The sequence below is a fragment of the Salvelinus fontinalis genome, chromosome 33, assembly GCF_029448725.1.
Source record: "Salvelinus fontinalis isolate EN_2023a chromosome 33, ASM2944872v1, whole genome shotgun sequence".
NCBI classification, from domain to species: Eukaryota; Metazoa; Chordata; class Actinopteri; order Salmoniformes; family Salmonidae; genus Salvelinus; species Salvelinus fontinalis.
The window spans coordinates 41,456,699-41,471,884 of NC_074697.1; the positions used below are offsets into that span (position 1 = coordinate 41,456,699).

General features: G+C 40.2%; 1 protein-coding gene across 2 annotated transcripts in view; it reads left to right on the plus strand.

The window, feature by feature from the left end:
- LOC129832310 (immunoglobulin superfamily member 11-like) overlaps nt 1-15,186 on the plus strand; it is a 121,986-nt gene that overhangs the window by 31,905 nt on the left and 74,895 nt on the right. The window contains exon 2 of one of the 2 annotated variants that reach the window (XM_055896278.1): nt 609-638. The exons of the other annotated variant lie outside the window; for it this stretch is intronic. Coding sequence (XP_055752253.1) covers nt 609-638 — 30 coding nt within the window. The remainder of the gene's footprint in view (nt 1-608; nt 639-15,186) is intronic. 2 annotated transcript variants of the gene reach the window in all.

Here is a 15,186-nt window from a genome sequence, read left to right on the forward strand (position 1 = left end):
AATGTGGTCAATTATAGCCAATCTTAATGGCGACAACGCTGCTGATTGTATTGGCACATTGTGGAAAACCAGTCAGCGGTGCCATCGAGTCACTTGATCTGTTTGGCATACGATTCACTCAGTGGGGCGATGATGCAACGCTTGTTCCCCGTTTGCAATGTGAGCTCTAGGGGATAATGGAGGTGATGGGGGCAGATCTATGAACTGTAATTACATTACCTACTGTACCGGGGGACCTTTTTAATTAAGTGTCCCATGTCAAACAGTATATGGAAAATAAATCGATGTATTCTGACACGCTGCAACAAATAGAGCAGGGTGCATTGAGTTTGCCATCAATTAGTGTTTTCTTTCTTTTTCCAGGCATGTAAAATCACACCCCCTTGACTGCATGAGCTCTATAGAACAATTACACTTGACAAGGTGCCCTACCAGGAATTCACTGTAGACGGGGGTGGATTACCTTTTGAAAACCAACAGCTGTTCATGTTCTTGAAATGCATATTTGCATGACTTTATCTTTACTATGTATAGGCCTAAGCTCTTTTACATGCATGCAAGCTTTTCGCTTCAATACTTAGCATTGTTTTCTTGTTCTCTTTTCTCAGGTTCAAGATTTGATCTGCACACAGGAACAGGTACCTTTTTTTGATGATTCAAGAAATAAATACAATGATGATGGTTGATTGTGCAGAATCCATCCTCTAAGAGTAGGGTGTAGTGGTGGAGATGCATTGAAATGCCAAGATGAGAACGCCGCTCGGCTGTTCAGGTGTGACACTAGTAGTGTCAATGGCACTATTTGAATTAAACCCTTTTTTAGGAATGGTAACTCATTCATTTGATTAGAAATTAGTCACATTCTTCCCCTATGTACTGTTAAAGCACTGCACTTAATATAGTCAGGTCCATAATTATTGGCACATGATTAGGATGAAGGAAAAATACTGTATAAATAAATAATAGAAATACTGAGCTATATTGTATGCTACATTTTTGGGGGAAATTATATTTTATACAAGAAGCAAAAAAAATCTGGTCCTGGGGCCCTTGTTAAGGTAAACGGCATCACAAACTTTACCTAGTACTAGCACATTTTACCCAAAAACCTGACACTTGGCCATAAGTGGATCTCTTTCAACAAGAAAGTGTATATTGGTTAATTGACCACAAAAGCTCCCTGTGAGGAGTCAAAGGAAATCAAAGATCTGGAAAGATTCTTTATGGAGGAATGGTCTAAGATCACTCCCAACATGTTCTCCAATCTCATATATACAGTACCAGTCAAAGGTTTGGACACACCTACTCATTCAAGGGTTTTTCCCCTTTGCCTTCATGCCAGCTTTGCACACTCTTGGCATTCTCCCAACCAGCTTCACCTGGAATGCTTTTCCAACAGTCTTGAAGGCGTTCCTACATATGCTGAGCACTTGTTGGTTGCTTTTCCTTCACGCTGCGGTCCAACTTATCCCAGACCATCTCAATTGGGTTGAGGTCGGATGATTGTGGAGGCCAGGTCATCTGATGCAGCACTCCATCACTCTCCTTCTTGGTCAAATATTCCTTACACAGCTTGGAGGTTTGTTGGGTCATTGTCCTGTTAAAAAACAAATGATAGCCCCATTAAGTTCAAACCAGATGGGATGGCGTATCACTGCAGAGTGCTGTGGTAGACATGCTGGTTAAGTGTACCTTCAATTCCAAATAAATCACTGACAGTGTCACCAGCAAAGCACCATCACACCTCCTCCTCCATGCTTCACGGTGGGAACCACACATGCAGAGATCATCTGTTCACCTACTCTGCGTCTCACAAAGACATGGCGGTTGGAACCAAAAATCTAAAATTCGGACTCATCAGACCAAAGGACAGATTTCCACTGGCCTAATGTCCATTGCTCGTATTTCTTGGCCCAAGCAAGTCTCTTCTTATTGGTGTCCTTTAATAGTGGTTTCTTTGCAGCAATTCGACCATGAAGGTCTGATTCACACCGTCTCCTCTGAACAGTTGATGTTGAGATGTGCAATTTTTATAGAATTTTTATTTAACTACGAAAGTCAGTTAAGAACAAATTCTTATTTTCAATGACGGCCTACACCGGCCAAATCCGGACGACGCTGGGCCAATTGTGCGCCGCCCTATGGGACTCCCAATCACAGCCTGGATTCAAACCAGGGTGTCTGTAGTGCCGTCTCAAGCACTGAGATGCAGTACCTTAGACCACTGCGCCACTCGAAAGCAACTCGAATGAACTTATCCTGTGCAGCAGAGGTAACTCTGGGTCTTCCTTTCCTGTGGCGGTCCTCATGAGAGCCAGTTTTTGCGACTGCACTTGAAGATACATTCAAGTTCTTGAAATTTTCCAGATTGACTGACCTTCACGTCTTAAAGTAGTGATGGACTGTCGTTGCTCTTTGCTTTTTTGAGCTGTTCTTGCCATAATATGGACTTGGTCTTTTACCACATAGGGCTATCTTCTGTATACCACCCTTACCTTGTCACAACACAACTGATTCGCTCAAACACATTAAGAAGGAAAGAAATTCCACAAACTTTTAACAAGGCACACCTGTTAATTGAAATGCATTCCAGGTGACTACTTCATGAAGCTGGTTGAGAGAATGCCAAGAGTGTGCAAAGCTGTCATCAAGGCAAAGGGTGGCTACTTTGAAGAATCTCAAATATAACATAGTTTGATTTGTTTAACACTTGTTTGGTTATTACATGATTCCATATGTGTTATTTCATAGTTTAGATGTCTTCACCATTATTATACAATGTAGAAAATAGTAAAATGAAGAAAAACCCTTGAATGAGTAGGTGTGTCCAAACTTTTGACTGGCATGCTTTTAATTAAAGGCTCATTGTCATTATCCTCGCAAGGGGAGGATGCTAAACTATTGAAAACGAGGGTGCCAATAATTTTGACCTATCTTTTTTTAGATTTGTTTTTATTACTTGTTAAACAAAATCTCTTTCTCTGAGCAATAGTTTTATTATGAAATAATATAATTTCCCCTTTTTTTTTGCATTCAATTTAGCTCAATATTTGTATTATTTATTTTATAATGTATTTTTTGCTCATATTTATCAAGGGTGCCAATAATAAAGGACCTTGCTGTAGATATTCAGTGTGCAAACAGCCATAATCAGTTTAATCACATTGACTACATAGTGTTTACCATGGTGACGTTGGCTTTAGCATAGAGCTGGTCCTAATCACGGGACAGTCCTAATGACACTGTTTGGAATTCCCTTCCCCTCTCGGCTCTTTAGTTTACCTGGGATCGAAATGTTATTCCCATATTATTACTTATAGTATTTATTGTTGTAATGAGTCAGCACGGACGGTGTGAAGCAAAAAAAAACAACAACAGGGATATCTATAGACGCAGAGGCATGCTAGTCGATTGAACGGTTCGTCCTGCCTTTATGGGTATTTCTAGCAGATGGAGTCTTGTTGCGATTTATGTCTCAGGCCTCCCTCAGTGGATCGCAGAGTATTTTAGTCCCGAATAATCCCCACCATCTGCTGTCTCCTGTACCTCTCTCTCTCTCTCTCTCTCTCTCTCTCTCTCTCTCTCTCTCTCTCTCTCTCTCTCTCTCTCTCTCTCTCTCTCTCTCTCTCTCTCTCTCTCTCTCTCTCTCTCTCTCTCTCTCTCTCTCTCTCTCTCTCTCTCTCTCTCTCTCTCTCTCTCTCTCTCTCTCTCTCTCTCTCTCTCTCTCTCTCTCTCTCTCTCTCTCTCTGCCTCTCTGCCTCTCTCTCTCTGCCTGCCTCTCTCTCTCTGCCTCTCTCTCTCTCTCTCTCTCTCTCTCTCTCTCTCGGCCTCTCCCGGCCTCTCTCGGCCTCTCTCTCTCTCGGCCTCTCTCTCTCTCGGCCTCTCTCTCGGCCTCTCTCTCGGCTTCTCTCTCTCTCGGCTTCTCTCTCTCGGCCTCTCTCTCTCGGCCTCTCTCTCTATCCATCCATTCATGACTATTGCAGATCCAGTCTGGCAAATGTAATCTGGACTCTGGTCAGGGTAGTGTTTCCTCCTGCCAACCCTATAGGCCCCTTACTGTTGGCTATTGACCAGTAGCATATTCATGTGCCTGGTGCTTAAGCCGAACTAATGTCTGATGTCTGTTACTGTTTTATCCAGTAGCTAGATTTGAATTTAATGTTTGCTTAGTAAGCGTTATATTTGCTACACTATCAAGTAAACATTGTTATGGTTGTCAATGAGGAACAAAACTGTCAGCCATATGACCTTATGTGTACTGCTGCAGTGCGGTTTGTATATAAACATTCTCGGCTCAAAATATCAAGAGTCTGTACCAAATGCCAGACAGCACTCTAGCATCATAAACAATGGCTGACCATGCACAGGATTTAGTGATTTCAAACAACCAGGCATCCAGGCCTACCGTATACACACTATACCTGACATGTTTGTCCGCCATGTTCATGTTCTATGGATTACTAATGGTTATGAATGGATTATGGAGGAACGATAAAAAATAAACTAGTGGTGACTAGTGGGGGCATGTGAGTATTTGATAAAGACATCTATACCTCAACAGAGATAGACATCTCATCATCAGACACGGCTCTGCTAATGATAGATAGACACCCTCTGAGTGGATAGGATTCACATTTTCCACCCACACCTATTATCCATTACCAGGACACAGTCTCTCTGCTCCGTTTCACATTGGCTTTTCTCCGGATAATTTGTTTTTTCCTGAAACGATATGATAAGCCAGAGAACGTCAAAGAAAAACATTAGGGCCTATAAGCTTTTGTAGTGCGGTGTGGATTGTGGATTCCAACTGCCTACAGTAGCTAGCTATCCAGTGAACCCATTGCAGTTTAACAAAGGCCAGTATCCAAATGATGTAATTCCGCTTGCCATACAGCAACTTCGAGTTAATTATCCTTACAGGGATTTGAATGTTGGATTATTGTAATAGTCATTAATCTATTGGTTATTGAAAAATACGCTCCTTATTGAATGCTGAAAGGCACTTTTGGGTAATCAGCTTTCAGCTTGGATATGTAATAGTTTGGAGATTCCTAGTACACAGAAACCACTAAATCTTTATTAGAACTCAATTCAACCACATTTCATTGTGCTAATCTGCTGGAACAATGGGCACTGCTGCCAAAGTGAAGCAGTGTTGCGATAATGAGGTGATGAATCCTCTATTCACAACATTGAAGTCAGAGGTGTCAGACAGCCGCTCCACTTAACACATTGTCTGTCTGAGATTGAAATACATCTGCAATAAATTGCAAATGCTCTCTGTTATACAGTTTGTATAAGCACATAAGCACATTGGTAGAGAACAAGGGAAAGCTTCGCACAACAGGATTTGATGGAAATTATACAACGGGTGGGTTTAATCCTGAGTGCTGATTGGTTAAAACCGCTTTCCAGCCGGTGTCTATTACACAACTTACCACCGGCTAAATCTATGATGTCAAAATGCTTATTAACTCTGTTCCATCTGACTGCGCAATCCACTGTCTCATCAGCCCAGCCAGGCAATTTATAAACTTGATCTCCACTATAAAAAGCATCTAGACATTATCTCACATTTCTTTTACACTAACATGTAGCTTTCAACAGGGGAGATTTCTATAAACCTTGCTGTCTGTCTCTCTGACATTTGCAACATTGTTTCAATATTCAAATTCGATCTACAGCTGTCCAGTAGTTAATGAATGTGTTGGGACGAGACAGACAGGCAGGCAAGCAGCGTTTCTCAGCCAGTCATCTGGCATCATTTTTATGGATGTATACAAAGAAATGTCAATTGAAAACGAAATGAAGTGCAGCTAGTTTGCAGTCTTTCCAGATTCAGTTTGAAGTGATTGTGTTAGCTGTGTTGTTCAATGCCAGGCGAAATCGCGCCTCATTAGCTCATTGTTATGGTTGTATCCAAATAAATGTCACTAGAAAACAGCTTAAACTAATGGAAATGCCGCTACTTTTCTGTAATTCTAGCTGCACTTTTTGACGTGACTGTAAGTTAGCCGTAGTTGACTAGCTAGCAAGCAAGGGATAAGAACGTTGTCAGCCAGTATTGCAATAGAACATTTGGAAAGAACGACTGGGTCCATAGATACAGAACAAAAAGACTGAACGACTGGGTCGCGTCTCTAGCAACTTGACTTCGTCACGGGCCTAACATACCTTAAGGGAACTCTGAGACGGGAGCCGTATGGTTAGTGAAGAAAGTCCCATTGCAAATGTACGGTCCCTTACCTGACGTCTTATTGCGTCGCAGAAAATCGCGGACGGCGTCGGGCCGTGGGCGGCGGAGAGCTCTTTCAGGAAGTCACTCAAAAAAACGTTTCGGAATTTCGGTTTCCGTTTTATAAAAATGACAAATTTTTGACTTTTTTCTGCATTCTCGAAAATTCCCACAAGAGGGAAAATAAATCATATTGCAGGCGCACGAGCACTAGGCAAACGAGCGCGGCCTTTTCTCCTAAACTGAAAATATTTCGAAGACGAAACTCGGCGAGCGTAGGTTTGGAGTAATGGGCAGTTGGCCCCGAACAAGATGGCGTCGAGACCTCGGCGCTTTTTGAGTTATGGCTATTTTTCTGAGATTAAAGGGTTAAAACGCAAGTGGGGTGCTAATTTGACCGCTTCATGTCAAAGTACATAAGCATACGGTGTCAGGAAAAAAAGAACCAGCCATTTATCTATTGTAATTTAAGAGAAATCGTACATTGACCGTTTGGTGATGTTCACAAAGAGGATTTTTTTTTTCAAAAAAATCACAGATCCAGTTGCACTGTGTTCAGACGTACATTTTTAAAGTGGGTCTCGAAGCTCTGCGAGAATCCTGTGATTTTATATGATTTTATGAAATAACACACACTCCTTTAACCCTCTTTAAATAAGTCCGCTCTTAACATAAGGACTTAAAACTCAATATTATATAAGAGCCTACCCCAAGGAGGGTATGTGTTCACGTTCAGCTTCCTATGTCAACTGGAAGTACCTTAAATGGTGCCATAGGGTCAGGTTTGAAGGGTAATAAAGGTCAGATCTTTTCAAAACTTCACTTGTGTGATTAGACAACCCTCATGAACTGTAATCAGTCATTTTTCCAAACAGATGTCAAAGAAAAGCTCTCTCACTCAAAAACACACACACAAAAAGGAAGGATGGAGTGAAAAAGTACGGTGCTTAAAGACACACAAAGCCCAAAATGGCATGACTATTATCTCTAGGCCGTGCCGAGTTCAACGAGATGCCCCGCTTGACCGTAGCTCGCTCGGTCTGAGCGCAGCGACCGTTACAAGAGAACGGACACGAATGACCTTTTGACCTCAATGTCAATTTCATTTGCTTTTGGGACACAGAGAGAGAACCGTTAAGGCTAGAAACACAATTTCACCTCAGGAGTGTTCTTAAGGTCCTCCCGATCTGTGCAAGCCTAACCCTGACCTTGTGGCATTAACCCTTCACAGTTAAAAGAAGGTGTTTACATCAATGAAATGTCTCCCCATTGGAATACATTGACTGCACCTCTAAATTCAACCTAAAGCCTATGTGGGTTATGATTGTCTTATGGACCTGTCTTTGATGTCAGTCCATCAGGCCACCATGAGGTCTACCTGTGTCGATTCTAAGCTTCCTGGAGCAACCGGAAGTGGTTAAATCACCCTAAAAGTGTTTGCCATACCCAACATGCAGTATGAGAGAAATAGTGCATTCAACCCTATGTAAATCAGTCAATTTTTAACATACAGACTTAAAACTCAGGATTCTGTAACAACATACTCCAGTGATGATATGTGGGTTTTTTCAGCTTCCTGTGCCAACCGGAAGTGCCATAATTGGTGTCAAATGGGCTGTTTCAAAGGGTTAAAAATGTCAAATCTTTCCAAAACTTCATATATGTGAATAGACAACCTTCCTGAACTGTAAATCAGTCATTCATCCCATCAGATCTCAAAAAAAAAAAAATTCACACCCACACAGAAATGATGGAGGGACACTCTGAGGGGCTAAGAGGCAGACAGTGCCTGCAGTAGTTACTTTTGTTCCAACTTTTAAAGAACCGTCAGACCTAGAGTTCTAAAAATTTACAAACCTGTTCTAGACCTCAGGTCGATTGTGCACAGTGAATTATATGACTCTAGAAGGTTCTCGGATCGATAAAAAGCCTCGTGTATTTGCCATGTTTTCAATTCATTTGACCTCAACGAAACGGACGACCTTTAGAAAAGTCCCAGAGTCTCAAGACTAGGTGCGTTGAAACCGGCTCGGCCCATAGAGACAGACCCCAACGAGCCTGTTTGATTGCTCATTCAAGGACCCCGTAGCAAGGCAATGAAAACAGTGGATTTTCAGCACCAATTAGCGTTTTGCTCGGACACCGAATGACCTATCGAGCCGAAACTTGGGATTCGAGGTCGCCTCACATAGGGCTAAACATAATGTGAACATTGGACCCGCAGCTAGAACATAACTATGTATTATTTGTTTTATTATGGTTTAAAGAGAAAGCGCTGTGAATTTTGGGCCTGCTCTGAAATATGTTATAGTTGGCATCGAAAGGAGTTGGAAAAAGTGAGTTTGGAGTCAGATGGTATCAGTTTGGTGTCTGAAAATATCTATTTGACTGATGGACACTGACTTGCTCGTTGACTTTTGTACAATTGCAATATGTTTCAACGGGGAGGTACCATGAGGAAAAAGCGACATGATGAAATTTCACAAAACGAGCGATGGAGAGGAACCACTATCACTGCCCGGCCATCCTGAGGTCATCAGAACGTTGACTTTTGCATTTCTAAAGTATTTAAGAGAATGCACGTTACATTTGCAATATGATGTGATGTTTTTCATATTGCAAATGCCTGTTACATTTGCAATATGATGTGATGTTGAATCATATTGCAAATGTAACGTGCATTCTTTAAATACCTTGGACATACAAAAGTCAACGTCCTGATGACCTCAGGATGGCCGGGCAGTGACAGTGGTTCCTCTCCATCGCTCGTTAGGTGAAATTTCATCATGTCGATTTTGGTGATGGTACCCCCGCGTTGAAACATATTGAAATTGTACAAAAGTCGCCTAGCAAGTCAACTAGCATGTCGTTGTCATCCCATAGCAACACATTGACTGCACCTCTAAATTCAACCTGAAGCCTAAATGGGTTATGAATGTCTTATGAACCTGTCTTTGATGTCAGTCCATCAGGCCACTATGAGGTCTACCTGTGTTGATTCTAAGCTTCCTGGAGCAACCGGAAGTGGTTAAATCAGCCTAAAAGATATCCTGATATACATGACTTGCAATTTTGAAAAATCACTGCATTCAACCCTATGTAGATCAGTCAATTCTTAACGTATAGACTTAAAACTCAGGATTCTTTAACAGCATACCCCAGTCAAGATATGTGTTTAACTATAGCTTCCTGTGCCAACCGGAAGTGCCTTAAAATGGAGTCATGGTTCTGTTTCGAAGGGTTAAAAAGGTCAGAACTTTTCAAAACTTCAATTGTGTGATTAGACAACCCACATGAACTGTAAATCAGTAATTTCTCTAAGCAGATGTCAAAGGAAAGCTCTCTCACACACAAAAACACACACAAAGCAGTGATGGAGTGAAAAAGTACGGTGCTTAACGACACACAAAGCCTGCAATGGCATTACTATTATCTCCAGGCCGTGCCGAGTTCAACGAGACGCCCCGCTTGACCGTAGCTCGCTCGGTCTGAGCGCAGCGACCGTTACAAGAGAACGGACACAAATGACCTTTTGACCTTAATGTCAATTTCATTTGCTTTTGGGACACAGAGAGAGAACCGTTAAGGTTAGAAGCACAATTTCACCTCAGGAACAATCCTAAGGTCCTCCCGATCTGTGCAAGCCTAACCTTGACCTTGTGGCATTAACCCTTCACAGTTAAAAGAAGGTGTTTACATGAAATAGTTTACAATGAAATGTCTCCCCATTGGAATACATTGACTGCACCTCTAAATTCAACCTAAAGCCTATGTGGGTTATGATTGTCTTATGAACCTGTCTTTGATGTCAGTCCATCAGACCACCATGAGGTCTACCTGTGTCGATTCTAAGCTTCCTGGAGCAACCGGAAGTGGTTAAAACACCCTAAAAGTGTTTGCAATAGCCAACCTGCAGTTTGAGAGAAATAGTGCATTCAGCCCTATGTAAATCAGTCAAATTTTAACATATAGACTTAAAATTCAGGATTCTCAAACAGCATACTCCAGTGAGTATATGTGTTTATTTTCAACTTCCTGTGCCAACCGGAAGTGCCATAATTGGTGTCAAATGGGCTGTTTTGAAGGGTTAAAAAGGTCAAATCTTTCCAAAACTTCATATATGTGAATAGACAACCCTCCTGAACTGTAAATCAGTCATTCATCCCATCAGATTTAAAAAAAAAAAAAAATACAAAATCAACAGAAATGATGGAGGGACACACTGAGGGGCTAAGAGGCAGACAGTGCATGTAGTAGTTACTTTTGTTTGAACTTTTAAAGAACCGTCAGACCTAGAGTTCTGAAAATTTACAAACCTGTTCTAGACCTCAGGTCGATTGTGCACGGTGATTTATGTGGCTCTAGAAGGTTCTCGGACCGATAAACAGCCTCGTGTATTTGCCATGTTTTCAATTCATTTCAGCTCAACGAAATGGACGACATTTAGAAAAGTCCCAGAGTCTCAAGACTAGGTGCATTGAAACCGGCTCGGCCCATAGATACAAACTCCAACGAGCCTGTTTGATTGCTCATTCAAGGACCCCGTAGCAAGGCAATGAAAACAGTGGATTTTCAGCACCAATTAGGGTTTTGCTCGGGCACCGAATGAACTATCGAGCCGAAACTTGGGATTCGAGGTCGCCTCACATAGGGCTAAACATAATGTGAAAATTGGACCCGCAGCTAGAACATAACTACGTATTATTTGGTTTATTATGGTTTAAATGGAAGGCGCTGTGAATTTTGGGCCTGCTCTGAAATATGTTATAGTTGGCTTCTAAAGGAGTTGGAAAAAGTGAGTTTGGTGTCAGATGGTATCAGTTTGGTGTCTGAAAATATCCAATTGACTGATGGACACCGACTTGCTAGTTGACTTTTGTACAATTGCAATATGTTTCAACGCGGGGGTACCATCAGCAAAATCGACATGATGAAATTTTCACGCAACGAGCGATGGAGAGGAACCACTAACACTGGCCGGCCATCCTGAGGTCATCAGGATGTTCAATTTTGTATTTCTAAAGTATTTAAAGAATGCGCGTTACATTTGCAATATGAATCAACACATCATATTGCAAATGTAACAGTGTGTGTTATGTTTGCAATATGATTCAACACATCATATTGCAAATGTAACACACTGTTATGTTTGCAATATGATTCAATACATCATATTGCAAATATAACACTGTGTTATGTTTGCAATATGATGTGATGTTTTTCACTGTTGAATCATATGCAAATGTAACGTGCATTCTTTAAATAAACCCTATGTGGGTTATGAATGTCTTATGAACCTGTCTTCAATGTCAATCCATCAAGCCACTATGAGGTCTACCTGTGTTGATTCTAAGCTTCCTGTGCCAACCGGAAGTGCCTTAAAATGGGGTCACAGGTGCTGTTTCAAAGGCTTAAAAAAGTCAGATCTTTCCAAAACTTTAAGTGTGTGATTAGGCAACCTTCATGAACTGTAAATCAGTCATTTCTCTAAACAGATGTCAAAGAAAAGCTCACACACACACAGCAAGGATATGGTGCTTAAAGACACACAGAGCCTTAAATGCTTTTAGGGGGCATCCAGACTTCCATACCCGCTCTGGGAGCACTATTTACGGGCAAAAATCAATGTGTGCTGGCCTGAGTGATTTATGGAGGTTTTCAAAAAAAGTCAGAAAATATTCTGTTTTTTCTTCTGGAACTTTTGTTTTGTTTTTTCTTCTCGTGTCAATGGGGGTCCGGCCTGAGTGATTTAAGGAGGTTTCCAAAAAAAGTCAAAAAATATTCTGTTTCATTTTTTGGGTTACCAGGTGCCATGGTTGAAATTGCTTTTAGGGGACATCCAGAATTCCATACCCGCTCTGGGAGCACTATTTACGGGCAAAAATCAATGTGTGCTGGCCTGAGTGATTTATGGAGGTTTTCAAAAAAAGTCAGAAAATATTCTATGTTTTTTCTTCTGGAAATTTTTGTTTTGTTTTTTCTTCTCGTGTCAATGGGGGTCCGGCCTGAGTGATTTAAGGAGGTTTCCAAAAAAAGTCAAAAAATATTCTGTTTCATTTTTTGGGTTACCAGGTGCCATGGTTGAAATTGCTTTTAGGGGGCATCCAGAATTCCATACCCGCTCTGGGAGCACTATTTACGGGCAAAAATCAATGTGTGCTGGCCTGAGTGATTTATGGAGGTTTTCAAAAAAAGTCAGAAAATATTCTATGTTTTTTCTTCTGGAAATTTTTGTTTTGTTTTTTCTTCTCGTGTCAATGGGGGTCCGGCCTGAGTGATTTAAGGAGGTTTCCAAAAAAAGTCAAAAAATATTCTGTTTCATTTTTTAGGTTACCAGGTGCCATGGTTGAAATTGCTTTTAGGGGGCATCCAGAATTCCATACCCGCTCTGGGAGCACTATTTACGGGCAAAAATCAATGTGTGCTGGCCTGAGTGATTTATGGAGGTTTTCAAAAAAAGTCAGAAAATATTCTATGTTTTTTCTTCTGGAAATTTTTGTTTAGTTTTTTCTTCTCGTGTCAATGGGGGTCCGGCCTGAGTGATTTAAGGAGGTTTCCAAAAAAAGTCAAAAAATATTCTGTTTCATTTTTTGGGTTACCAGGTGCCATGGTTGAAATTGCTTTTAGGGGGCATCCAGAATTCCATACCCGCTCTGGGAGCACTATTTACGGGCAAAAATCAATGGGTGCTGGCCTGAGTGATTTATGGAGGTTTTCAAAAAAAGTCAGAAAATATTCTATGTTTTTTCTTCTGGAATTTTTTTTTTTTTTTTTTCTTCTCGAGTCAATGGGGGTCCGGCCTGAGTGATTTAAGGAGGTTTCCAAAAAAAGTCAAAAAATATTCTATGTTTCATGTTTTGGGTACCAGGTGTCATTTTTCAAAACCGTTTTAAATGCTTCATTTTGGCCTTTTAAAAACAAAATGTTATTTTTGACTATGAAATCCAAAAAAGCACTTTTTTAAAGGGTTTGATAAGTTTTTTCTAATTTATTCACATTTTTGACTTTTGACTTTTGACTTCCTATGAAATCATATTCCAAATGCACAAAACATATTCCTTATGTTCAAATAAACATTTACAAAAAAATTATGATAATAAAATGTGACTAATGTATTTTCATACAGTTCTTATACGTGTGTAATTGACCTAAAAATCTAAAGAATTTCGAAAAACGGTCCAGAAAGCACTTTTTTAAAGGGGGTGATACGTTTTTTCCAAATTTTTGACATTTTTGACTTTTGACTTTTGACTTCCTATGAAATCATATTCCAAATGCACAAACCATATTGCTTAAGTTCAAATAAACATTTACAAAAAATTATGATAATAAAATGTGACTAATGTATTTTCATACAGTTCTTACACATGTGTAATTGCCATAAAACTCGAAAGAATTTCGAAAAACGGTCCAGAAAGCACTTTTTTAAAGGGGGTGATACGTTTTTTCCAAATTTTTGACATTTTTGACTTTTGACTTTTGACTTCCTATGAAATCACATTCCAAATGTACAAAACATATACCTTAAGTTCAAAAAAAAAAATCTAAAAAAATTATGTTAATAAAATTTGACAAAAGTATTTTCATATAGTTCTTACACATGTGTAATTGACAAAAAACTCGAAAGAATTTCAAAAAACGGTCCAGAAAGCACTTTTTTAAGGGGGTGATAAGTTTTTGCCAAAACTTTCAAAATCTCAAAATTTGACTCTTGGGTTTTGACTTGCGTTACATAAAGCCTATGAAAAATTTAGATGGGACACAATCGCCCACTATAGGAATTTTGGAGTGTTACACAGCTCATTTGCAGCATGGCATTTGCCATCAGCTTTGGATGAAAGCGGGCCAGAACTAGTGTACTTGTCCATCGTGTATATGCTGCGCTCGGTGCCAATAACTTGCCATGTTATTTTGTACAATTGGGGGGGGACTTCCCTTACAACACCCGTGCCAATATATCCTCCAAACACCGGTTTCTTGGGCATTATCACTTAAATAAATGGTAGAAATCAGATCCTTCAGTTTTCAGAGGAAGTGGGTGATGAGTTCTTAGTTCAATTCATTCCTTGGTAGCTACAAGCCCCATACTATATCTAAATTCCTTAGCACACCATAGGTTTGTGGAACAGTGTAAAGTATTTGCTGCCATCTCCATATGAGTCATTGGTAGTCTAGCAGACTGTTAGCAGAGGTGCTACTTGGCCGTGTCTCATACCACTCATTCCTCGCAACTCCTACCCATATCTGTTAGAGTCCAGCCTCTGGAGAGAAGAAATGTAGAGCAAGACCGCATGACCCAACACACAACACAGAAGACTTGGACTCCTGGGAGACACTAAAGAAAACGAACATACCACTCAACCAACCCAGCGCCAGATCCTACTGGAAGAGGTTACATACTGTAGAGAACAAGGCCTACATAGACAACAATACAATTAACAGTTTCCTTTTCGATTACTGCTAGTCAGGGTTGGATAGGTTACTTTCTAAATGTAATCCGTTACATTTACTAGTTACCTGTCCAAAATTGTAATCAGTAACGTAACTTTTGGATTACACAAACTCAGTAGCGTAATCTGATTACATTCAGTTACTTTTAGATTACTTTCCCCTTAAGAGGTGTTAGAAGAAGATACAAATGTGTGTTACCAATTGAACGACATCTATTGCAGGATAAATAAATGTTAAAGTTTACATAGCTGGCCATACATGGATGTTAAATTTTACTTTATGGGTTGGTTGTTGGCATTTTCTAACCCATCGCTTTCTACTACTTATAATAATACGATTAAAATATATCTTTACATTAATATATATAATTTATAAGTCCAAAAATGGATGTAGCAACTACAGATTGCCCCTTGAAGTCTATCAAAAGTGTTTGAGCGTGTGGCCATTAGGCCTATGGATGTATTTCTTTTATCAGCATGAATTATATTGAGCAATAA